Source organism: Nerophis lumbriciformis, linkage group LG12 (genome assembly GCF_033978685.3).
Source record: "Nerophis lumbriciformis linkage group LG12, RoL_Nlum_v2.1, whole genome shotgun sequence".
In the NCBI taxonomy this organism is placed as follows: Eukaryota; Metazoa; Chordata; class Actinopteri; order Syngnathiformes; family Syngnathidae; genus Nerophis; species Nerophis lumbriciformis.
Genome location: NC_084559.2, coordinates 32560430 through 32587768, shown reverse-complemented (window position 1 = coordinate 32587768; position 27339 = coordinate 32560430). Strand labels below are relative to the sequence as shown.

Genomic DNA, 27339 nt, shown 5'->3' with positions numbered 1-27339 from the left:
TTAACACATTATTATGCCTAATTTTGTTGTGATGCCCCGCTGGATGCATTAAACAATGTAACAAGGTTTTCCAAAAACAATCAACTCAAGTTATGGAAAAAAATGCCAACATGGCACTGCCATATTTATTATTGAAGTCACAAAGTGCATTATTTTTTTTAACATGCCTCAAAACAGCAGCTTGGAATTTGGGACGTGCTCTCCCTGAGAGAGCATGAGGAGGTTGAGGTGGGCGGGGTTGAGGTGGGGGCGGGGGTAAGGGGTAGCGGGGGGTGTATATTGTAGCGTCCCGGAAGAGTTAGTGCTGCAAGGGGTTCTGGGTATTTGTTCTGTTCTGTTTATGTTGTGTTACGGTGCGGATGTTCTCCTGAAATGTGTTTGTCATTCTTGTTTGGTGTGGGTTCACAGTGTGGCGCATATTTGTAACAGTGTTAAAGTTGTTTATACGGCCATCCTCAGTGTGACCTGTATGGCTGTTGACCAAGTATGATTTGCATTCACTTGTCTGTGTGAAAAGCCGATATTATGTGATTGGGCCGGCACGCAAAGGCAGTGCCTTTAAGGTTTATTGGCGCTCTGTACTTCTCCCTATGTCCGTGTACACAGCGGCGTTTTAAAAAGTCATACATTTTACTTTTTGAAACCGATACCGATAACTTTGATACCGATAATTTCCGATATTACATTTTAAAGCATTTTCAGCATCTCTAGTTTGGGGTATTGCACCTCTTGTAAATAATATCAACGATGGTGAGTAAATGGCAGTTTTAGGGTTTATTACTGCATATATTAAAACCAAACGTAGTTACTCCCAATTACCCACTCTGCTAGAGTATTGGCGTCTTCGCATGCTAGCGGTTACCGTGGGCACTGTCATCATTGTTTACAACATGTGACCGGAAGCGAGTTTCCCGGCTGCTTGAGGCAAACAACCTGCTCTGAAGCGAGGTCAATGTTTATTTTGTTTAGTCATCAATTAGCAATGTCCATCTGTCACCTCCTCCTTCATTATCAGGCGCTGTCACGTCGTCCACTTCTGACACCATGTGTAACGTCTTTGTAGACGTTATAAAGAGGACGAGGAGGTGATCCGTGATCCGTTGCTTTATTGTGCGAGATCGGTAACTACCCGCCGTAACCACACCCAAAACAACACAAGTATCTGGCATAAATACTACGTCATGAATTGATTAACGTAGACCCCGATTTAAACAAGTTGAAAAACGTATTCGGGTGTTACCATTTAGTGGTCAATTGTACGGAATATGTACTGTACTGTGCAATCTACAAATAAAACTTTCAATCAATCAATAAAAAAACACAATTACGTCACTCTCTACCAGCCGCTCTCTCTCTTCACTCTCTCGGCCACTGTGCCTGGCCTATTCAGGGCCACACAAACAATCGGACATCGTAAAACATCACCACACGTGTATTTACTTTTTACAAACAATCAAAAAATAATTTAGACATTTTGATTACATTATTTTGAAATATATTGTAGGTATTTGTAGAAGGAACTGTTTGCTATAGGTGTTTAGGACAAATTGCCTTTTAAACAACTGTTTTGGCTATTTCGAGTTTCCGTAGCTTGAGAGTTACCAGGAAGTGGTTCAAGTGACTATTAACTGCGGTAACCAGACACGATTTGGTAACTTGAAACTTTTTTTTTTTTTAAATATATAAAATTATTCCTTTCTTATTTTAAAAAAGAAAACTAATTTAAAAAACACGATATGAATATCACTCAAACACCGAACTTTTTTAGCTAAACACGTCCTTTGTTGATGGTGTGCAAGGCTAACGGTCGGCGTTTTTAAACACACGTGTACGTCATATGGATTGGTGGTTTATGTCTTGGCAATAGTTGTTTAATGAATCATTTTAACTTGCAGGACCATGGCTCTGCCGACCCTCAACACCTATATTCCCCATCGCAAACAATCGTTTGGTATAAGGCTAGCGTGGAAGAAGGAGCAACAATGCCGCAGACAGGAGAAGCTGGACATCTATGCCAAATACTTCAGGGAGCAGACTTTCCGCAATCATTTGCACCATCAATGGACCTCCAGGCAATCCTTCGACCAGAGGTACACACATGCAGCAGTGCAACCTTGAGAAGAACACGTCAATATGTTTTTAATAGATTTTTAGCCTACAGACCAGTGGTATCCAAAGTCTAGCTAGGGGGCCATTTTCAACACACTGCTCACTTTTATTGTGTGAATGCTCCAAGGCTTTCACACGTATGGCTTTTCTTCTTATTCTCCAGATTTTGGCGCGCTCTACCTTACACATTCAAATCGTTCCAACTTCAAACTGTTCAGCGTATTCGGGAATCTCGGTCTTTCCCTTGACAAATTCCCAAATTTCCCAGATTTCCCAGAATTCTAGGTTTTCCTGGAAATGTTTCCCTTTCAAAATGAATTGGCCATTTGTCAGAAGTCCTCCATTTCCAAATTTTTCAACGTATTCATACAATTCCACCTTCAACACATTCCACTGTCCTGGAAATTCAAACTACCCTTTTTCCAAGTAAAAAAAAAAAATCCGGGATTTTCCAGAATTCCTGGTTTTCGAAAGCCCCATTTCCACTGTTTTTTCTGGCGACTACTCTTTCCACATTTTTTAAACGCATTTCAACCATTCTAGCGTCAAATCATTCCTCTTAATTAGGACAAAAAACAAAGTTGTTTTTTGAAATGGAAAAATTCCCAGTTTTCATGAAATTCCAGGAATTCTGTAATACCATTTCTCAATTCAACACTGAGTAGTCCTGAGTTCAATCCCGGGCTCAGGATCTTTCTGTGTGGAGTTTGCATGTTCTCCCCGTGACTGCGTGGGTTCCCTCTGGGTATTCCAGCTTCCTCCCACCTCCAAAAACATGCACCTGGGGATAGGTTGATTGGCAACACTAAAAAGTTGGCCCTAGTGTGTGTGAATGTGAGTGTGAATGTTGTCTGTCTATCTGTGTTGGCCCTGTGATGGGGTGGCGACTTGTCCAGGGTATACGCCGCCTTCCGCCCGATTGTAGCTGAGATAGGCTCCAGCGACCCCGAAGAGAATAAGCGGTAGAAAATGGATGGATGGATGGACTACTTCAACATTTCCCGACCATTTAGAAAAATTCCAACACCAACCATTTCAACTCATTCAGACCATTCAAATTGCATTCAAATCATTTTCCCAAAAATTCCCACTTTTCCCGAAATTCACACATTTTTGGGAAATTCAATCAATCAATCAATCAAAGTTTATTTATATAGCCCTAAATCACGAGTGTCTCAAAGGGCTGCACAAGCCACAACGACATCCTCGGCGCAGATCCCACATTGAAATCCATGGGACATTATTCACAGTTCCACAACTTTCACATTTTTCATCTGATTTAAACCGTTCCAACTTCAAAATATACAGCCTGTTCAGGAATTGTGTGCTCTACTTCAACAATTCTAAAAAAAATTCCAGGATTTCCCATAATTCCAAATGTTTTTCATTTCCCCCATTCAAAATGAATTGTCAATTTTTCAAACTTCCACAATTCCCACATTTTTCAACCGATTGAAACCATTCCAACTATTCTTACAAACCCCGTTACCATATGAGTTGGGAAATTGTGTTAGATGTAAATATAAACGGAATACAATGATTTGCAAATCCTTTTCAACCCATATTCAATTGAATGCACTACAAAGACAAGATATTTGATGTTCAAACTCATAAACTTTTTTTTTTTTTGCAAATAATAATTAACTTAGAATTTCATGGCTGCAACACGTGCCAAAGTAGTTGGGAAAGGGCACTGTGTTACATCACAGAATTCTTTCCCATTCTTGTTTTATGTAGAGCTTCAGTCGTTCAACAGTCCGGGGTCTCTGCTGTCGTATTTTACGCTTCATAGTGCGCCACACATTTTCGATGGGAGACAGGTCTGGACTGCAGGCGAGCCAGGAAAGTACTCACACTCTTTTTTTACGAAGCCACGCTGTTGTAACACGTGATGAATGTGGCTTGGCATTGTCTTGCTGAAATAAGCAGGGGCGTCCATGAAAAAGACGGCGCTTAGATGGCAGCATATGTTGTTCCAAAACCTGTATGTACCTTTCAGCATTAATGGTGCCTTCACAGATGTGTAAGTTACCCATGCCTTGGGCAATAATGCACCCCCATACCATCACAGATAAATAATAAATGATAAATGGGTTGTACTTGTATAGCGCTTTTCTACCTTCAAGGTACTCAAAGCGCTTTGACACTACTTCCACATTTACCCATTCACACACACATTCACACACTGATGGAGGGAGCTGCCATGCAAGGCGCTAACCAGCACCCATCAGTAGCAAGGGTGAAGTGTCTTGCTCAGGACACAACGGACATGACGAGGTTGGTACTAGGTGGGGATTGAACCAGGGACCCTCGGGTCGCGCACGGCCATTCTTCCACTGCGCCACGCCGCCCCATATTTTTTAAGATGCTGGCTTTTGAACTTTGCGTCGATAATAGTCTGGATGGTTCGCTTCTCCTTTGGTCCAGATGTCACGATGTCGAATATTTCCAAAAACAATTTGAAATGTGGACTCGTCAGACCACAGAACACTTTTCCACTTTGCATGAGTCCATCTCAGATGATCTCGGGCCCAGAGAAGCCAGCGGCGTTTCTGGATGTTGTTGATAAATGGCTTTCGCTTTGCATAGTAGAGCTTTAACTTGCACTTACAGATGTAGCGACGAACTGTATTTAGTGACAGTGGTTTTCTGAAGTGTTCCTGAGCCCATGTGGTGATATCCTTTAGAGATTGATGTCGGTTTTTGATACAGTGCCGTCTGAGGGATCGAAGGTCACGGTCATTCAATGTTGGTTTCCGGCCATGCCGCTTACGTGGAGTGATTTCTCCAGATTCTCTGAACCTTTTGATCATATTATGGACCGGAGATGTTGAAATCCCTAAATTGCTAGCAATTGCACTTTGAGAAACGTTGTTCTTAAACTGTTTGACTATTTGCTCACACATTTGTGGACAAAGGGGTGTACCTCGCCCCATCCTTTCTTGTGAAAGACTGAGCATTTTTTGGGAAGCTGTTTTTATACCCAATCATGGCACCCACCTGTTCCCAATTAGCCTGCACACCTGTGGGATGTTCCAAATAAGTGTTTGATGAGCATTCCTCAACTTTATCAGTATTTATTGCTTCCTTTCCCAACTTCTTTGTCATGTGTTGCTGGCATCAAATTCTAAAGTTAATGATTATTTGCACAAAAAAAAAAATGTTTATCAGTTTGAACATCAAATATGTTGTCTTTGTAGCATATTCAACTGAGTATGGGTTGAAAATTATTTGCAAATCATTGTATTCCGTTTATATTTACATCCAACACAATTTCCCAACTCATATGGAAACGGGGTTTGTACATTCATACTACATTCTGTCAGCATTTCAGTTCAACTTCAGCATTGGAGCATTCACACGCAATTCCTTCAGGAATTGCTTCATCTAGTTGTGGTGTCAAACTCCTTTTCACTGTTGGCCACACTGCAGTTACAGCTGCCCTAATTGTAACACATTGTAACACGGAATTATGAGTAACAAACATTACAACTCAAGCAAGGTTTTTTGGACATTTTACATAGTCTGTATTACTGCAATAAGTTTAAAAGTGTGTTGTAAGATTATTTTACTATTTTTTTTATTTATTATTTAGTTATTTAATTCATATAACGGATATATTTAGATTACTCGTCTGTTCAACTTGAATGTCACAAAATTCCATAAAAACTAAAAGGCATTTTATTTTATTTATTTTTTTAAATACATTTGCATGGTTTCCATTTTTTTAAGTGCCGATCATTCTTGCCAACCCTCTCGAATTATTCGGGAGACTCCCGAAATTCAGCGCCTCTCCCGAAAACCTCCCGGGACAAATATTCTCCCAAAAATCTCCCGATTTCAGCCGGAGCTGGAGGCCACGCCCCCTCCAGCTCCATGCGAACCTTAGTGAGGACAGCCTTTTTTCACGTCCGCTTTCCCACGATATAAACAGCGTGCCTGCCCAATCACGTTATTCCATATTCCATCGGCATACCGCCGATGAGCATGGTGCAGATGGAGAAGATCTTCTCGGCGTCTGTGTTGGCGCACACGTTGCCAAAGCCGACGCTGGTCAGGCTGCTGAGGGTGAAGTTGAGGGCGGCGATGTACGAGCTGCGCACCGACGGGCCGCCGACCGTGTTGTTGACGTAGGGCATCTCCAGGCGTTTGCCCAGCTCATGGAGCCATCCTCGGGGAAGAGACGGGAGGACAACAGGGTGACAAGAACAAAATCATCCAGACTAGAGATAAATTGTATTATTATGTTTATCTTACCTAAAAATAAATATATTTATTAATTTAAAAAAGAAAAACTAAATACATTTTTACTATATTTTGCTAAAAACATCAAAATTAATTGTGTTTTTATTTGTATTTTTTCTGACTCCTTATTACGTCCAGCCATATAATTATACATTAAAATAAACATCCATCCATCCATCCATCTTCTTCCGCTTATCCGAGGTCGGGTCGCGGGGGCAGCAGCCTAAGTAGGGAAGCCCAGACTTCCCTCTCCCCAGCCACTTCGTCCAGCTCCCCCCGGGGGATCCCGAGGCGTTCCCAGGCCAGCCGGGAGACATAGTCTTCCCAACTTGTCCTGGGTCTTCCTCGTGGCCTCCTACCGGTCGGACGTGCCCTAAACAACTCCCTAGGGAGGCGCTCGGGTGGCATCCTGACTAGATGCCCGAACCACCTCATCTGGCTCCTCTCGATGTGGAGGAGCAGCGGCTTTACTTTGAGCTCTCCCCGGATGACAGAGCTTCTCACCCTATCTCTAAGGGAGAGCCCCGCCACCCGGCGGAGGAAACTCATTTCAGCCGCTTGTACCCGTGATCTTGTTCTTTCGGTCATAACCCAAAGCTCATGACCATAGGTGAGGATGGGAACGTAGATAAATAAACATATTTGAAATAATTAATTTTAAATGATCATAATAATTCATTTAAAATGACCATATTCAATTATTAAAATAATTGCTTGTTTATCAACAACTTTAGCATTTTATTCATTACATTTTGAAGCTCTCAGAAGCCATGTTATGTTATATTCCTTAAGATTTATTTATGCAAGTTTGAAGTACCAATTGTCTAAACACAGTTTTGTATGCATATTGTCAGGATGTATGTATATATATATATATATATATATATATATATATTTATTAGGGCTGGGCGATATATCGCGGGTTTGTCTCTGTGCGATATAGAAAATGACTATATCATGATATTCGAGTATGCGTTTTCACGCAGTTGCTTTTAGCTGCTGGCATTACACTACAGGCTCTCCTCGCTCTTTCCTGTCTCTCCTTCTCACAGACAGCAAGCGCAGCTTTTACACACGTCAGGTCATACGTCACATACGTATACGCCCGCGCGCAGCAAAGAGGTAGCGGCATGGCTAACGTTAGCTGTGATGCTAGCGTATCCGTGTGTGCGGTAATACGAGAGAAAAAAGGTGCAAATCTGGTAACAAATGAAGGAATAATTAATTCCCCCAAAAAACAGCAGGGGGTCCATCGTCTGGGGGTGGTTTGGCTTCAAGTGGGAATATGTCGAACAGACAACCGTAATTTAAGTGTGGGGCGAAAGCGTTGCTATAAAAAGTAGCGTTACTGCTAATATGTAGCACCATTTGAAAAGTCACCTGCTAGAGAATGAACAGTGCTTACTCCGCACGTCAACATCTCCGTTCGGTGCCACACGCCCACACCATCAAAATGCCGAGGCAAACATTTCCAGATCAACACCGTATGAAAAAAATAGTGATTTTTTTTAGTTGTGATTTCCTTGTCTACATGAACGTTTTAAAGTAGCATATATTAATGCAGTATGAACAAGAATGTTTTAATGTAGACACATAGAATCATCATACTGCTGTGATTATATGCATCAAGTGTTCATTTAAGGCTAAGGCAAAATATGGAGATATATATCGTGTATCGCGATATGGCCTTAAAATATCACAATATTAAAAAAAAGGCAATATCGCCCAGCCTTAATATATGTATATGTATATGTATATATATATATATATATATATATATATTTATTTATTAGCTGTAAATAATACTCCTCCCCTCTTAACCACGCCCCCGCCCCACCCCGACCAAGCCTCCCACCCCCCATCCCCCCACCTCCCGAAATCGGAGGTCTCAAGGTTGGCAAGTGTGGTGCAGATTCGGTTAAAATGTAAACGATATCCATCCCTCGTCCTGTGTATCTTTATGAGTAGACAACGCATTTTCAAACATTGAGGCCGCAGGGCCAAACGAGTCATGTCTGTGCTCTGTCAGTATGTCGGCATATTGTAGAGACAGGCTGGAGGAGGAAAACATCAATTGTCTGGAGGAGCGCAGGGAACGACTCAGGCACATGCTCGAAGAGGAACAAAAACAACTGAACGCCGAGCTGAAGGAGCTGAAAGTGGAGAAAGGGCAAGGCATATCAATGGAGAGAAGAAAAAAGGTAGATAGTGCATCAAATTATATCCTTGCTGCTTGTTTGATGTGCTTATTTAATTCACTGTGTTGTACATTTAGCTGGCACAGGAGCTGCTGAAGGAGCACTGGAAAAGAACCAAACCGGAACCGCAACAGGTAGCCTAAACCAGCACTATGATTTCGTAATGGACAGTGGGAGCATGGGCGATTGGACTGTGATAAACAATGCTTTTTCTTTTTTCTGTATTTCCATATACTTGTGTCAGAATTATTCTGTTGGACCTACTGTAATATTGTTTTTTTTCTTGGTCATTTTCTTAAAATTGTTTCTGTGTCAGTCACTCGGTTTCAAGTCTAAAATATTAGCAAGTTTAGTGCAGTGGTTCTCAAATGTAGTACTATCTCAGATAGTACTATCTGAGATAGTACAAAAGTACTATATCAGAAAAAACTTGGCTTGCAACCATACTGACCCACATACAGTAACTTAGTAGGCCTAAGATTTCACTAAAAACAAGGCATGGGTTTTATCTAATAAGTATATACAGTATATTATTTTTGGCCACTATAACATTACACACAGAACAGTAACTCTGTTTGAACATAGGAAAATAAAACCCTGTACTTTAATCAAGCGGTTCTTTGGCGTACCACTAATGGCCGCCCTGACTAGGGGTTCACGTACCACAGTTTGAGAATCACTGGTCTATTGCGTAGTTGACAAAGTTGTCATGTCTCCAAATGCACAGCAAGACGTGGCGGAGCAGGAGGACACGCAAAACAATTATGAGAGGACCCGAAGAGAATATGTGGGGCAGGAGGATATGCAAAACAATTATGAGAGGATCCGAAGAGAATCTGTGGAGAGAATCGAACAAGAGGAGGAAAACAGGAGAGCTGAGGAGATACAGCGAGCGGAAAACCTTCGCAAACTGATGGAAGAGCTGCGGCTAAAGGAAGAGGAGGTATTCAGATACAAGTCAAAAGGAGCAATACTGAGGAAAAAAATGACACCACACTTACATTTGTGTTGTTCCTCCAAGGCCACTTGTCTAAGGAAGGAGGAAGAGTCCTTGCAAGTGCAGCTGTGGGATGTGGGGAAGATCGATGCAGAGAGGAGGAAAATAGAGGAAGGACGAAAGAAGGATGCCATGCGGTAAGGATAGCTGTTTAGAAGGAGCGGAAACTTTCTGCTGAGTGGATGGACTCTAAGATCTCTGAACTGATCTCCATTTAGGAATTTTCTCATCCGACAGTATCGCTTTCAGCTTAGGAGGAGAGCCCAGCAAGTGCGAGAAGAACTGGTGAGTGCTTCCCTGTTTTTTAATAAAACAATTTTGTGAACTATTAACGCCAGTATGTGCCGAAGAAAGTACTCTGTTTTTCAGACTATAAGACGCACTTAAAATCCTTTAATTTTCTGAAAAATCGACAATGCGCCTTATAAACCGGCGCACCTTATGTATGTATTAATTCTGGTTGTGGTACATGGTGTAGTAAGGGTGACCAGTAGATGGCAGTCACACATAGGAGATAAGTGTGGACTGCAGGCTGACGCTTGTTCAATAAATGTCGTTAGCAAGTACCGCCGGTAAGCAAGCAACACCAAAGCTTTAATGTTTCAGTGAGAATATAGAACGTTGCACACTGCTTTTAAAGACTCTGTCAAAATGTTTTAGTATGGCTTTTGTAAGCTACGAAGCCGGCGCCGCTTGATGGATTGTCGGAGCATTACGGCTACCCGTAGTCAGACGTACTGTGCTTCAACATACGAGTGTGTGGATAAAGACCCAAACTTGCACATATTAGGGCACATATTATCTGGCGTTTTGTTTCGACCTATTACGCAAAATCAACTTTTCTTACCTATTGGTACCTGCTGTTGTGTATTTGGAATTTGCATAAGTCCCGAAAATGTGCACGCATTGTAGTCCGCAAGCTCCTTCTTTTTCTCTAGACTCTTGTTGTGGGGCATTCATCCTCCCCTGTTGCCATTTTTATTACAATTTAGTGTATAGTTCGGACTTAATCTGTCAGTAGAAGACGCTATGGAAGCGCTAAAAACTACAACAAAAGATGACAGGGAGAAGAGAAGACGTAGTCGAAGTGGAGCCATTTAAATAAGACTGCCCAAGAACGGTGCAATCTTAGGAAATGGTCAGACAGCGGCTGGAGGACGATCTGTAAAGCATAATCTATGCAACATTTGACCAAATATTATGTAGAGCATAAGGAAATGTTTTAAATTTAGGAAAGCAATCATAATATGACCCTTTTAATGCGCCTTCTAATCCAGTAAGCCTTGTGTATGAAAATAGACCCGTTCATCGACCGTGCACCTCATAATTCTTTGCTCCTTATAGTCTGGAAAATACAGTATTTATGAATACTTGCTAACGATGTGTTTCCCTAATTCAGTAATATCATATTACCATTATTAAGCCGCACCCACTTAATTGTATTTTGTATATATATTGGCCGCACAGGTCTGTAAGCTGCAGGTGTCCACATTGAAACATGAACTATTTACACAGGCACTTGTGTTCATTCAAATGTAACACAAGTCAGTGGCTGTAACACAACATACAGTAAGTATCCTACCAGAGAAGTCATTAAGTGCTCTCTTTGTCTTTCTCCTGGGTGGGCATGTACTGTATACCTAGTACAGGTATTTTTTGGTACTGCTTACAAATTTGTCTAGGAGGACCGTTAAAGATGCTGGAAAAATGATCCATCTATCTTTGTTTTTTTTTAATCCAGCTGACTGTTGTAATTATGGCACACCGTCACATTCACTTTAAGTGACACTGCTATGCATAGAATCTGATAAACAGCTTGGAATAATCACAAATAAGGTAGCAACACCACAAAAAAAGAGTGTAGCACAAAAATATTTCCTTGTCAAGCAAGCTAATAAGAGTTAGTGTCAATTTGAAGTGAACGCGCTTCATCAACCGTACTCTTAGTGATCCAGTAACCACAGGCGAATATTAATCCACTCAAAGTGAAAAATGTAAGTAATGTAATAATAAAAGTTTCTCTGAAGCAAGATAGTATCCTCTGACAGATCTCTAGTCGCTGACTGACGTCACTCCATCGCATCACTTTTGCTAATTAATTGTATTAATTTGACAGATTCACAGACTAAATATAGTACCACATATACTCCAGCTCATAAACTTACAATACAATTTAAATAATAATTTTGGGGCAATTTTGCGGCTGTGTTTGATGCACTCTGTCCCTACATTTATGCTGTGGTTAGTGACCTGAATGTCAGAAAATACACAGCCACCAAAAATAAACGTATTACCCCAATTTTTCCAAATTCTTCATTGTCTTTGGACCAACAAATACGGAGAAATTATTACTTTTGTGTAAAAAGTACGTCTACTTTGGAATTTGCCTCCAATGTAATATTTGTAATCACTGCACTATATATGCCTTTGCTTTTCCATTTTTTAAATGGTTTTCATAAGTTTTGCTGTGGCGAGTCATGGCTTCCTGATTTCATTATCACCATATTAACTTGAATACTGAACTAATGCTGCTTTTTACTGCATTATTTATTAATTTGGATTATTGGTGACACATGCAGAAAAGGTGCAATTTTGAATCAAAGTTTAGTCAGGCAAAGGGTATTAATTCTCTGTTGCTGAGAGTGCAATATAGCAGGTTTCCATGTGTATGTATGCTCGCTCTTTGCACAAGAAACTGTTATTGCCTCTACAGTTTTCCCGGCAAACCTTCAATTCCAATATTTTATTTCCTTTGTGGGTTGCGGAGAACGTATAGAATTGCTTCCCGCATTTTTTGCAAGTAGCTCATCCCCACGCCGCGCAACAGGGCATGTTTACACAGCAAACACTAAAAGAAATGTATAATGAGTGCAGTGTTGCTTAGCTGCGGCTTTGAATTGGTACGTAACATGGCGCCCTGTAGTCACGCGAGTGCCTTTTGACCAATCATCGAAGAGATCGCTTGAAACCAAGTTTTCCATACTCTCTGTATACCGGTACTCGACTCCAGTGAGGTGCGGTCACAGGAGGCAGGTGAGTCGGGGCCTCACCTGCCATCATGGAAAGAAAAAAAATGTAAAAAGAAAAAAAAAAAATTAAATTACCGGTACGTGTATCCAGTGATTATACTATAAAGTTATTTTCCGTTTAACTTCACCAGTTTTAGATTATTTTTATTCAAAATCGCTGAATTTTCACATTTGCCGTTCAAATGTGAAACTAGGCCACCTACTCAGTGGCCTAGTGGTTAGAGTGTCCGCCCTGAGATCGGTAGGTTGTGAGTTCAAACCCCGGCCGAGTCATACCAAAGATTATAAAAATGGGACCCATTGCCTCCCTGCTTGGCACTCAGCATCAAGGGTTGGAATTGGGGGTTAAATCACCAAAATGATTCCCGGGCGCGGCCACTGCTGCTGCCCACTGCTCCCCTCACCTCCCAGGGGGTGATCAAGGGTGATGGGTCAAATGCAGAGAATAATTTCGCCACACCTAGTGTGTGTGTGACAATCATTGGTACTTTAACTTTAACTTTTTAACAAATACTGAAAAGAGACGGTGCGGTGATCAGCAGCCAGTTGAGGCACGTCACTCAGTTGTGCCTCAACATGGATTACGGACTCGGCTAACTGCTGGCCTGCTGTGCAGTGAGACCGTATTGCTATATTAACTATATTATACATTTCCATAGTTTAGTTAGCTGAGGTATATAATGTACAGTGTATTTTGTCAACAACTGTATGTGTGTAACGCATTTCTTGTGCGGAGCAATCATAAAACTGCTGCGAAGACGGACTGGCTGAGGCTTGCAGTAATCCCGCCTCCTGGTGCCGGTTAATGCACCCCGCGCACCCCCCGACGGGAGCGCCACACCAATCAAAGCCCACACCCAAACCCTTCACGTGCAAGACCGAATCCACCCAAAAAAAGTCACTTAACAAGAAGCCAAAAAGTGCAAAAACAACAATGCTCGCGCCGGAGGAGCCGTGAACGACTGCAGGGACACAACATTAGGTACACCTGCAGACTGCAGCAAGGATTTCATATTTCATTCATTCACAACTCCTCCAACACGAACACCACTGTTCCCGCACTTATAAGTAAAGGTAAGACCATAATAACGTTTTTTTTATTAAATGTGCTTTTTTTGTGTGCTACAGTTTGTATGTGTAAAGTTAAAGTTAAGTTAAAGTACCAATGATTGTCACACACACACTAGGTGTAATGAAATTTGTCCTCTGCATTTGACCCATCCCCTTGTTCACCCCCTGGGAGGTGAGGGGAGCAGTGGGCAGCAGCGGCGCCGCGCCCGGGAATAATTGTTGGTGATTTAACCCCCAATTCCAACCCTTGATGCTGAGTGCCAAGCAGGGAAAAATGCTGGTATGAGCTTTTAAACATAACCCGTTAACTGCTGCCAATCAAATGGTGAATAAGATACTCTTTAGGGTTCACATGTTTGTAAATCTGACTGTGATGAAGTCAGTGCCTCACCAGTCATGAACCTCACCGCACGTCACTGATCGACTCTGCTGGAACCTAATCTGAAATATTTCACTTTGAAACTCATTTTTGAAAAATATTGCATATTTAGTTTTTTTCCCCATGATAAAAATATAGTTGTTGTTTTTTTTGGTTTTTTTTTACAAAAAAAACATCAAATCCATTTTTTGGCAAGGAGGCATACTATTGAGTTTTTATGAATTATTGACATAAAAAAGGCTGTAATTGTTTTCTTTACAAAAACAGCATAAAACATAAAAAAAACAAAAACATTTCAAATATATAAAAACTTTATATCTATGATAGGTTTAAAGCTGTTAAACATTTAAAGCGTTTAAAGTTACAAAAACATTTTTTTTCACCTACTTATAATACATTTTTTAACATGTCTGTTTTTCGGCTAAGCAGAGATTGTGGAAGTTTTTGGAAAATATTTCTTTGACTTTATTGTTGGAAATGCATCTGCTTTGAGTGTCGCAGGATATCCACACATTCTTGCCATCTCTGTCGTAGCATAGCTTTCGTCGGTAAAGTGTGCGGAACAAACGTCCAATTTCTTGCCACTTTCGCATCTTTGGGCCACTGGTGCAACTTGAATCCGTCCCTGTTCGTGTTGTTACACCCTCCGACAACACACCGATGAGGCATGATGTCTCCAAGGTACGGAAAACAGTCGAAAAAACAGAAAATAACAGAGCTGATTTGACTCGGTGTTTGAGAAAATGGCGGATTGCTTCCCGATGTGACGTCACGTTGTGACGTCATCGCTCCGAGAGAGAATAATAGAAAGGCGTTTAATTCGCAAAAATTCACCCATTTAGAGTTTGGAAATCGGTTAAAAAAATATATGGTCTTTTTTCTGCAACATCAAGGTATATATTGACGCTTACATAGGTCTGGTGATAATGTTCCCCTTTAAAGCATTGAAAGTAAAAAAACTACTTGTTATAAATTTTTTAAAGCGTCTAAGTAGAGATAGTGGGAGTTTTTGGGAAAATACAGTCATTTTACCAAAAATAATAAGGCATCAAAGTCAGCGTTATGAATTGTTTACCTAAAAAAAGGCTGTAATAATTTTTTTCTTTACATAACAGCATAAAAAATAAAAAAAACATTGCAAATATATACAAACTTTATATATATGATAGGTCTAATAAAGCTGTTAAAACATTTAAAGTGTTGAAACGTACTTAAAATAAAAAATTACCTACATACGATACATTTTTTAAAATGTCTGTTTTTCGGCTTAGTAGAGATAGTAAGTTTTTGGGGAAAATACGGTCATTGTTCCAAAAATAATAGGGCATCAAAGTCAGTGTTGTTATGAATTATTGACATATTAAAGGCTGTAATTACCTCATCTAAAGTATTCCACTTTGCAACTCTTGTTGGGAAATTATGCATAGTTTGTGTTTTTTCCATCCATCCATCCATCCATCCATCCATCCATCTTCTTCCGCTTATCCGAGGTCGGGTCGCGGGGGCAGCAGCCTAAGCAGGGAAGCCCAGACTTCCCTCTCCCCAGCCACTTCGTCCAGCTCCTCCCGGGGGATCCCGAGGCGTTCCCAGGCCAGCCGGGAGACATAGTCTTCCCAACGTGTCCTGGGTCTTCCTCGTGGCCTCCTACCGGTCGGACATGCCCTAAACACCTCCTTAGGGAGGCGCTCGGGTGGCATCCTGACCAGATGCCCGAACCACCTCATCTGGCTCCTCTCGATGTGGAGGAGCAGCGGCTTTACTTTGAGCTCCCCCCGGATGACAGAGCTTCTCACCCTATCTCTAAGGGAGAGCCCCGCCACCCGGCGGAGGAAACTCATTACGGCCGCTTGTACCCGTGATCTTGTCCTTTCGGTCATAACCCAAAGCTCTTGACCATAGGTGAGGATGGGAACGTAGATCGACCGGTAAATTGAGAGCTTTGCCTTCCGGCTCAGCTCCTTCTTCACCACAACGGATCGATACAGCGTCCGCATTACTGAAGACGCCGCACCGATCCGCCTGTCGATCTCACGATCCACTCTTCCCTCACTCGTGAACAAGACTCCGAGGTACTTGAACTCCTCCACTTGTGTTTTTTCCATCATAAAAAATGTTGGGGGCCTTTACAAAAAGAGCATAAAACATTTGAAAAAACAATACAAATATATAAAAACTATCTATGGATAGGTCAGAAGCATTGAAGTAAAATATATATATGAAGTTGAAGTATATATATATATAACTTAACACTTTTTTGAGCGTGTCCGGTTTTCATCACTAAGGAGGCCTAATGTACAAACCCCGTTTCCATATGAGTTGGGAAATTGTGTTAGATGTAAATATAAACGGAATACAATGATTTGCAAATCCTTTTCAACCCATATTCAATTGAATCTTAGATGAGCTCAGGCCCAGCGAAGCCGACGGCATTTCTGGGTGTTGTTGATAAACGGTTTTCGCCTTGCATAGGAGAGTTTTAACTTGCACTTACAGATGTAGCGACCAACTGTAGTTACTGACAGTGGGTTTCTGAAGTGTTCCTGAGCCCATGTGGTGATATCCTTTACACACTGATGTCGCTTGTTGATGCAGTACAGCCTGAAGGATCGAAGGTCACGGGCTTAGCTGCTTACGTGCAGTGATTTCTCCAGGTTCTCTGAACCCTTTGATGATATTACGGACCGTAGATGGTGAAATCCCTAAATTCCTTGCAATTGCTGGTTGAGAAAGGTTGTTCTTAAACTGTTCAACAATTTGAATGACTGAGCATTTCATGGAATCTACTTTTATACCCAATCATGGCACCCACCTGTTCCCAATTTGCCTGTTCACCTGTAGGATGTTCCAAATAAGTGTTTGATGAGCATTCCTCAACTTTATCAGTATTTATTGCCACCTTTCCCAACTTCTTTGTCACGTGTTGCTGACATCAAATTCTAAAGTTAATGATTATTTGCAAAAAAAAAAAAAGTTTATCAGTTTGAACATCAAATATGTTGTCTTTGTAGTGCATTCAATTGAATATGGGTTGAAAAAGATTTGCAAATAATTGTATTCCGTTTATATTTACATCTAACACAATTTCCCAACTCATATGGAAACGGGGTCTGTAGTTTTGAATGAAATGAGTCCCTAATAGCGTTGTACCTCCCAGGAAGTGGACCTCAGGCTCCTGGCGGCCTTGCTGCATGGAGAGCAGCAGCAAAATGAAGAAGTGAGGGCGGTGACGGCGAGAAGAGAAAGAGTCTTCGCCGACGCCGCCTGGATGAAGCGTGTCATCGAGGAGCAGCTCCAGCTGGAGAGAGAGCGGGAGGCCGAGTTTGACTTCCTACACAGGTGATATGGCAGCTCTCGCTCTGGGAAAGATGGATCCTCTAAAAGAGTATTTTAATATGCGTTCCTTAGAGAGGAAGCTCAATACGTGTGGGAGCAACGGGAAGCGACGTGGGAGAGGGAGAGAAAAGCCAGAGAGATGCTCATGCACGAGGTGCACTTTTATCTAAAAACTTGAGCCAGGTAATAAAAGTCAACATGAACAATGATGTTTTTGTCTTTCAAAAGGTGCTGGCAGAGAGGCGGAAGATGCTGGCGCTGAAGATGCAGATCAACCGCAAGGCTCAGTTAGAGTCCTTGAAGAAACGAGACGAGATGATCCGGGAGCTGGAGGAGCTAAAGGAGTTTGGACGCCAGGACGAGAACCAAGACAGCTTTGAGGTTTTTGGAGTGAATGAAGAGAGGCTGGCTTGTGTACTCTGTACGTCTGGATTTAATGCCGTTTGTGTTCACGCCCTGCAGGTGGAGCAGCAGCTTGAAGAGCAGTGCAGGATAGAGGAGGAAGAGAAAGAAAACAGAAGTGCTTATCTTGTCCACAGGGAGGCGCTGAGGAAAGACCAGCAGTGGATGCCACACACAGGATACCAGCCAACGGTAAATACATGTGTAGTGTAGTTTTCAATGGTTACATTCTTTTTATCTCCTTTGCAGATTCACAGTCAACCTCGAATAGCGTGGACATGAGCAGCTGACATCTTTTATTGTCCTATGAAGAATTATGTCTGCTTTTTAAATTAAATGTCTGCTTTTTAAATAAAGAATTCTTTATAAATGAAATATGTCTGTTTTTTAAAATGTCTGCTTTTTAAATAAAGAATTAAGTCTTTATAAATGAAATATTATGTCTGCTTTTTAAAAGAAATATTTCTGCTTTTTAAATAAAGAATTAAGTATTTTTAAATGAAATATGTCTGCCTTTTAAATTAAGAATTAAGTCTGCTTTTTAAATGAAGAATTAAGTCTGCTTTTTAAATGAAAAATGTCTGCTTTATAAATGAAATAAGTCTGCTTTTTAAATAAAATGTCTGCTTTTTTAATGAAATGTCTGCTTTTTAGATGGAGAATTAAGTCTGCTTTTTAAATGAAGAATTAAGTGCTTTTTAAATTAAATATGTCTGGTTTTTTAATTAATTAACTATTTTTAAATTAAGTCTGCTTTTTTTAATTAAGAATTAAGTCTTTTTAAATGAATTAAGTCTGCTTTTTAAATAAAATGTCTGTTTTTTTAAATTAAATATCTGCTTTTTAAATGAAATATGTCTGCTTTTTAAATGAAATGTCTACTTTTTAAATGAAGAATGAAGTCTGCTTTATAAATGAAATGTCTGCTTTTTAAATGAAGAATGAAGTCTGCTTTATAAATGAAATGTCTGCTTTTTAAAATGAAGTAAGTCCGCCTTTTAAATTAAGTCTGCTTTTTAAATAAAATGTCTGCTTTTTAAATGAAATGTCTGCTTTTTAGATGGAGAATTAAGTGCTTTTTAAATGAAATGTCCACTTTTTAAATGAAGAATGAAGTCTGCTTTATAAATGAAATGTCTACTTTTTAAATGAAGAATGAAGTCTGCTTTATAAATGAAATGTCTGCTTTTTAAAATGAAGAAGTAAGTCCGCCTTTTAAATTAAGTCTGCTTTTTAAATAAAATGTCTGCTTTTTAAATGAAATGTCTGCTTTTTAGATGGAGAATTAAGTGCTTTTTAAATGAAATGTCCACTTTTTAAATTAAAAATTAAGTCTGCTTTTTAAATGAAATGTCTGTTTTTTAAAATGAATTAAGTCTGCTTTTTAAATGAATAATTAAGTATGCTTTTGAAATGAAATGTCTGTTTTTTTAAATTAAATATCTGCTTTTTAAATGAAATATGTCTACTTTTTAAATGAAGAATGAAATCTGCTTTATAAAAGAAATATGTCTGCTTTTTAAATGAATTAAGTCTGCTGTTTAAATGAAATATGTCTGCTTTTTAAATAAATATTTTTAAATGAATTAAGTCTGCTTTTTTAAATTAAAAATTAAGTCTGCTTTTTAAATGAAATGTCTGTTTTTTAAAATGAATTAAGTCTGCTTTTTAAATGAATAATTAAGTCTGCTTTTTAAATGAAATGTCTGTTTTTTTAAATTAAATATCTGCTTTTTAAATGAAGAATGAAGTCTACTTTATAAAATAAATATGTCTGCTTTTTAAATGAATAATTAAGTCTGCTTTTTAAATAAAATATGTTTGCTTTTTAAATGAAGAATTAAGTCTACTTAAAAAAAAAAAAAGAGTTAAGTGGGACGGCGTGGCGCAGTGGAAGAGTGGCCGTGTGCGACCCGAGGGTCCCTGGTTCAATCCCCACCTAGTACCAACCTCGTCATGTCCGTTGTGTCCTGAGCAAGACACTTCACCCTTGCTCCTGATGGGTGCTGGTTAGCGCCTTGCATGGCAGCTCCCTCCATCAGTGTGTGAATGTGTGTGTGAATGGGTAAATGTGGAAGTAGTGTCAAAGCGCTTTGAGTACCTTGAAGGTAGAAAAGCGCTATACAAGTACAACCCATTTATTTATTTAAGTCTGTTTTTTAAATAATCAAGTCTGCTTTTTAAATGAAATATGTCTGCTTTTTAAATGAGCCTGCAAGTGTTGACATTTTATTTTTCCCCTCAAGTCTGTATTTAATAAATGCATATTTAATGCCAACCAAGCAGCCTTTTTCTTACATATAAATTAAGTTTATTTAGAAAATAAGTTTTTCCCAGTTCATGTACAGTACACCCCCTTCACTCATCATCCTGTGACATTGAAGTTGTGCTGCACGATCAGGAAACATCCACAGCTTTATCCCACAGTGTGAGACATTGACACTAGCAATCAAACAATCACTACACATCATGTAGTGATTGACAGCACGTACACATCATGTAGTGATTGACAGCACGTACACATCATGTAGTGATTGACAGCGCGTACACATCATGTAGTGATTGACAGCACGTACACATCATGTAGTGATTGACAGCACATACGTACACATCATGTATTGATTGACAGCGCGTACACATCATGTAGTGATTGACAGCACGTACACATCATGTAGTGATTGACAGCACGTACACATCATGTAGTGATTGACAGCACGTACACATCATGTAGTGATTGACAGCACGTACACATCATGTAGTGATTGACAGCGCGTACACATCATGTAGTGATTGACAGCACGTACACATCATGTAGTGATTGACAGCACATACGTACACATCATGTATTGATTGACAGCGCGTACACATCATGTAGTGATTGACAGCACGTACACATCATGTAGTGATTGACAGCACGTACACATCATGTAGTGATTGACAGCACGTACACATCATGTAGTGATTGACAGCACGTACACATCATGTATTGATTGACAGCGCGTACACATGTAGTGATTGACAGCACGTACACATCATGTAGTGATTGACAGCACGTACACATCATGTAGTGATTGACAGCACGTACACATCATGTAGTGATTGACAGCGCGTACACATCATGTAGTGATTGACAGCACGTACACATCATGTAGTGATTGACAGCACGTACACATCATGTAGTGATTGACAGCACGTACACATCATGTATTGATTGACAGCGCGTACACATGTAGTGATTGACAGCACGTACACATCATGTAGTGATTGACAGCACGTACACATCATGTATTGATTGACAGCGCGTACACATCATGTAGTGATTGACAGCACGTACACATGTAGTGATTGACAGCACGTACACATCATGTAGTGATTGACAGCACGTACACATCATGTATTGATTGACAGCGCGTACACATCATGTAGTGATTGACAGCACGTACACATCATGTAGTGATTGACAGCACGTATACATCATGTAGTGATTGACAGCACGTACACATCATGTAGTGATTGACAGCACATACGTACACATCATGTAGTGATTGACAGCGATGCTGCAAAAGGAAACTAGGTTGCATGCATTGAATAGTTGAAGTCCACAAAATAGGACAAGTCATGTAAATACATTTTTATATTCTGCAGACATCTGTAAATGTTCTAAATTAAAATCTAAATGTATTAGGGAACGCTTATCTGGCAAGAGTTATTAGCAATAACATCATTATTGTATGGCTTTGACTGGAAAGTATTTCCTTGCACAGCGGTACCTCAGTTTCTGTTCATCTGTTTCAAAGGGCTTTTTCCCCCCATAGGAAACAATGTTAATCCTATTCATTTGTTTCTGACACCTACAAATGTTAAATATTTTTTATAGTTATATATGCCAAAAATGTGAATTAAATATAAATCCGGAGTCTTCGACTTGAGGGCCTCATGAAGTATTCACCTCAGCTTGCTTAACGCAAGTTGCTCTTTGTATTGTCCAATGTTTGTTATGCTGTAACTTTGCGGTTACACTGTCATTGTAGTTAGTGAAGTGGGAAGTGAATTATATTTATATAGCGCTTTTTCTCTAGTGACTCAAAGCGCTTTACATAGTGAAACCCAATATCTGAGTTACATTTAAACCAGTGTGATTGGCACTGGGAGCAGGTGGGTACAGTGTCTTGCCCAAGGAAACAACGGCAGTGATTAGGATGGCGGAAGCGGATATCGAATCTGGAACCCTCAAGTTGTTGGCACGGCCACTCTACCAACCGAGCTAAGTACCAGTTAGTGTCTCAAACTGGGACGTGTACCAGTAATGGTACGCAGGCTCCATCTAGTGGTACTCCAAAGAATCACTCGATTAAAGTACCATATTTTTCGGACCATAAGGCGCACTTAAAATCCTTGCATTTTTTCTGAAAAATCCACAGTGCGCCTTAAAACCTGGTGCGCCTAATGTACGTATTCATTCTGGTTATGCTTACAACCTTGTGACCAGTTGATGGCAGTCGCACACAGGAGACACGTGTGGACTGCAGGTTGACGCCAGCAAGTACAGGTAAGCAAGCAACACCAAAAATGTTGTTTCATTGAGAATATAGAACATTACACACGGCACTCGAAAATCTGTCATAATGTTTTAGTACGACTTTGGTAAGCTACCGCTTGATGGATTGTCGCAGAATTACGGCTACCCTAGTCAGACGTACTGTGCTTCGATTATGGTGTATGTATAAGGTCCATAATTTGGCACTTATTAGGAGACATTACCTGGCGTTTTGTTTCGCCATTTTATGCAAAACCAACTTTTCTTACCTATTGGTACCTGCTGTTGTGTATGCATAAATTGTAGTCCGCGCCGTAGTCCACCATTCAAATTTATGTAGACCATAGTAAAGTGTTTTAAGGGGAAAATCAACAATATGACCCCTTTGTTGCACCTTATACCAGTTGATGGCAGTAACACGCAGGAGATATGTGTGGACTGCAGGTTGACGCCTGTTCAATAAATGACGCCAGCAAGTACAGGTAAGCAAGCAACACCAGAACGTTGTTTCGTTGAGAATATAGAACATCGCACACGGCATTCACAAATCTGTCAGTGTTTTAGTACGACTTTGGTAAGCTACAAAGCCGCATTGCTTGATGGATTGTCGCAGCATTACAGCTACCATAGTCAGACATACTGTGCTTCAACATATACATATTATTATGGTGTGTGTGTATAAGGACCCTAATTTGTCACCTATTATGAGACATTACCTGGCGTTTTGTTTGGACATATTATGCAAAACCAATTTTTCTCACCTATTGGTCCCTGCTGATGTGTATGTGTAAATTGTAGTCCGCACTGTAGTCCACCATTACAATTTATGTAGACCACAGTAAAGTGTATTAAGGGGGGAAAAAAACAATATGACCCCTTTGTTGCACCTTATACCAGTTGATGGCAGTAACACGCAGGAGGTACGTGTGGACTGCAGGTTGACACCTGTTCAATAAATGACGACAGCAAGTACAGGTAAGCAAGCAACACCAGAAACGTTGTTTCGTTGAGAATATAGAACATCGCACACGGCATTCACAAATCCGTCACAGTGTTTTAGTACGACTTTGGTAAGCTACAAAGCCGCATCGCTTGATGGATTGTCGCAGCATTACAGCTACCATAGTCAGACGTACTGTGCTTTGACATTTGGGTATTATTATGGTGTGTCTATAAGGACCATAATTTGGCACCCATTCGAGACATTACCTGCCGTTCTGTTTCGTCATATTATGCAAAACCAACTTTTCTTACCTATTGGTACCTGCTGATGTGTATGTGTAAATTGTAGTCCGCGCCGTAGTCCACCATTACAATTTATGTAGACCACAGTAAAGTGTTTTAGTATTATGCAAATATAAGAGAATAAAACACTTTATAGTCATCAACATGAGAGCATGATGACATAGAAACTGAAACAAACTTTAATTAATCAATAAAATAACAATTTAATGATTTGGTGCGTTTATTACAATTATATTACAATCAATTATTTTTAAATGTAGTTAATGGATACTGTGCACAATACTTTGATCATTTTATCTCATTTTAATGTTTTCTTTATGTGAATCACAACTTATGGACCTATTTATTTATGACAACAGTTGTTTATTAGTCATGCTTTTACTTTGTGGTCCAAATGGGGAACAGGAAGTGAACAAATGTGTCAAATGAGTTAACCCAGAAATGTCCAAAGTCTGGCTCGCAGAATAAAAGCAAATAAAATAAATAAAGCAAGAAAAAGACATAATATAGTGAGGAAAAAGCCTAAATGTTGCTACCAATAACTGTTGGTGGGTTAGGGGGGGGAAATAATATGACCATTTTGTTGCACCTTATAATCTGACGCGCCTTTTGTATGAAAATAGACCTGCCCATCGGCAGTGTGCCTTATGGTGCACCCTATGATCCGAAAAATACATAGTGTTTTATTGTCCAATATTCAAACGCAGTGTTACTGTTCAAACTGAGCAAAATTGTACTGTGGCCAAAATATTAAATATACCTGTTAAATACAACCTCTAACTTGTTTTTAATGAATACTTAGGCCTACTAGGCTTGGAGAGCTTTTTTTCTGAGGTGGTATTTGGTGAAAAAAGTTTAAGAACCAGTGGGATTCAAGTTAGCTATAATATATTTAACTATTAGGTCTTACACTACTACTAGTTAAGCAGAGGGCCACAAAATTTGGCAAGTTTGAGACCGCTCATATTTGATACATTGGCAATAAAAATAAGGAGTCTCTTTGTAACCTGACAGCCTGAAGCCCGAGCTGTCAACTTGACGTCCAGCGCAAGCTCTTAAAGTGTCGGCAAGTGATGGCTTACGCAATAATAAACTGTACACACTGGCCTCTGTTATCTACACAACTACGCAGGTCAGCCGGTGAGCACCATTTTGACCTTTTAAATGTGACGCTCGCCAACGAGTCGAGTGTGTCGGGAGATGTTTTTAAGCGAACTGATTGGACTGGAGTCACACGGACTTAAAAAACCCACACAATTAGCAGGAGTCAAAAGAAAGGTAGCAATATTTGGATGCACTTGTCTGGTTTGTTGTTTTATAATGGATTTGTTAAGTAGCCTGGATTATGTTTATTTTGTAAACACTTTTGTTTTTTTGCATGACTACATAAAAAGATTGGATTTAACAATAAATACATACGAGGTAGCGTAGTACTATTTTATATATTGTGCTCATTTTTATTTTTTATACACAGTATTGAAGATTTGTAGGCTATATTTTTCCCTGTATTATTAAAATTACATTTTACAGTTAAGTTGATTTGCATTGAGGTCATTATTATAGTGTAGTTTTTTTATTGTGCCACAAAGTTTCTTAAATTTAAAATATGACCTCACTGTCATATTTATATTTAATAAGGCACACATAAAATGCAATCATAGTTCATATTTTAGAATATCTCCCAGTGTAAATTTGTGAAAGTGTTCATTCTATTTCTAATTCATAAATGCAAATAAAAAAAACACATTTCGGGCCATTTTTCCTATTTTAATTTCTGAAAACAAAAGTTGGACAACTATTTAATAACACTTTTTTAAACCTCCTGCTGAACAAAGATGTTACCGTTATGCGAAAAACATGCCAAACACAAAGGAAAAGCTAAACTACTGCTTCCGGTTCAATTTGTCATCACACAGACAACCACGCAATTTTGGATGAGCATACAGTATATTCGATTTTTGTGTTTATCTAGAAAAATAAAAATCCATAAAAGGAAAACAGCACACAATCCAATTTTATGGCAATATTTTAATGAAAATCAACGCTTTTTTGTTTGTTTTAAAATCTGCCATATATAATAAAAATGGAAAAACGGCCCTAATTTAGTTTTTTGATTTGCGTTTCAGAATTGGAAATAGAATGAACGGAAGGTACGCGGACCATTCAGGTCCAAATGATATCACTGCTACAAGTGATTATTTAACCGAGTAACTTCTGACAAAATTCTTTAAAAAAAAAAGAAAAAAAAAAGAAAAGAAATACAGGTGAAACTTAAAAAAAATACAATATCATGCGAAAGGTTCGTTTATTCCAGCAATTAGATTTACAAGGTGAAACTAATATATGACATCATTACATGCAACTCAATATAATCCAAGCCTTCTTTTGATATAATTTTTATGATTATGGCTTACAGTTTATGAAAACCTCAAATTGAAAATCTCCGCAAAATGTTGAGGTTTTCAATAACTGTTCCCATGATCATGGAAATTAAAACAAATAAAGGCTTAAAGGGGAACTTTATCACAATTTCAGAAGGGTTAAAACCATTAAAAATCAGTTCCCAGTGGCTTATTATATTTTTCGAAGTTTTTTTCAAAATTTTACTCATCACGCAATATCCCTAAAAAAAGCTTCAAAGTGCCTGATTTTAACCACCCGTCCATTTTCCTGTGACGTCACATAGTGAAGCCAACACAAACAAACATGGCGGAAAGAACAGCAAGCTATAGCGACATTAGCTCAGATTCAGACTCGGATTTCAGCGGCTTAAGCGATTCAACAGATTACGCATGTATTGAAACGGATGGTTGTAGTGTGGAGGCAGGTAGCGAAAACGAAATTGAAGAAGAAACTGAAGCTATTGAGCCATATCGGTTTGAACCGTATGCAAGCGAAACCGACGAAAACGACACAACAGCCAGCGACACGGGAGAAAGCGAGGACGAATTCGGCAATCGCCTTCTAACCAACGATTGGTATGTGTTTGTTTGGCATTAAAGGAAACTAACAACTATGAACTAGGTTTACAGCATATGAAATACATTTGGCAACAACATGCACTTTGAGAGTGCAGACAGCCCAATTTTCATCAATTAATATATTCTGTAGACATACCCTCATCCGCGCTCTTTTTCTGAAAGCTGATCTGTCCAGTTTTGGAGTTGATGTCAGCAGGCCAGGGAAGCTAGGGTCGATATTCTTCTCTTGATCATCTTCGGTGGCATAAGGGCCGGTGTGAGCCAAGACATCCAGGGGGTTTAGCTCGCTCGTCTGCGGGAACAAACTGCCGCCATTGCTTGCCGTGCTACCGAGGTCCTTTGTCCCTGAATTGCTCACACACTCCGGCAGATTCAATGGGGGTCTGGCGACAGATTTCTTTGACTTTATCGTTGGAAATGCATCTGCTTTGAGTGTCGCAGGATATCCACACATTCTTGCCATCTCTGTCGTAGCATAGCTTTCGTCGGTAAAGTGTGCGGAACAAACGTCCAATTTCTTGCCACTTTCGCATCTTTGGGCCACTGGTGCAACTTGAATCCGTCCCTGTTCGTGTTGTTACACCCTCCGACAACACACCGACGAGGCATGATGTCTCCAAGGTACGGAAAACAGTCGAAAAAACGGAAAATAACATAGCTGATTTGACTCGGTGTTTGAGAAAATGGCGGATTGCTTCCCGATGTGACGTCACATTGTGACGTCATCGCGCCGAGAGCGAATATTAGAAAGGCGTTTAATTCGCCAAAATTCACCCATTTAGAGTTCGGAAATCGGTTAAAAAAATATATGGT

General features: G+C 39.8%; 1 protein-coding gene across 4 annotated transcripts; it reads left to right on the top strand.

Moving 5' to 3' along the window:
* Window positions 1–960: 960 nt before the first annotated feature.
* tchp (trichoplein, keratin filament binding) lies at window positions 961–18135 on the top strand. Of its 4 annotated transcripts, none has more exons than XM_061986396.1 (12): window positions 961–1121; window positions 1896–2090; window positions 8384–8555; window positions 8630–8686; window positions 9280–9495; window positions 9574–9686; window positions 9768–9834; window positions 17183–17364; window positions 17434–17515; window positions 17590–17742; window positions 17824–17955; window positions 18013–18135. In XM_061986396.1, the coding sequence occupies exons 2-12, from the start codon at window positions 1900–1902 to the stop codon at window positions 18043–18045; spliced, it is 1398 nt and encodes a 465-aa protein (XP_061842380.1). In that variant the 5' UTR covers window positions 961–1121; window positions 1896–1899; the 3' UTR covers window positions 18046–18135. The 4 variants fall into 4 exon arrangements, with proteins under 4 accessions (XP_061842380.1, XP_061842379.1, XP_061842378.1 ...); XM_061986395.1 differs by lacking the exon at window positions 961–1121 and adding an exon at window positions 1488–1651; XM_061986394.1 differs by lacking the exon at window positions 961–1121 and adding an exon at window positions 1662–1828.
* Window positions 18136–27339: the final 9204 nt, after the last annotated feature.

Excerpts from the sequence above, each read along its gene's own strand:
- tchp (XM_061986396.1), top strand. The coding sequence starts at position 1,900 with ATGGCTCTGCCGACCCTCAACACCTATATTCCCCATCGCAAACAATCG. Across the intron at positions 9,687-9,767 it reads CGAAAGAAGGATGCCATGCG|GAATTTTCTCATCCGACAGT; the intron begins GTAAGGATAGCT and ends ATCTCCATTTAG. Across the intron at positions 17,743-17,823 it reads AGAACCAAGACAGCTTTGAG|GTGGAGCAGCAGCTTGAAGA; the intron begins GTTTTTGGAGTG and ends CACGCCCTGCAG.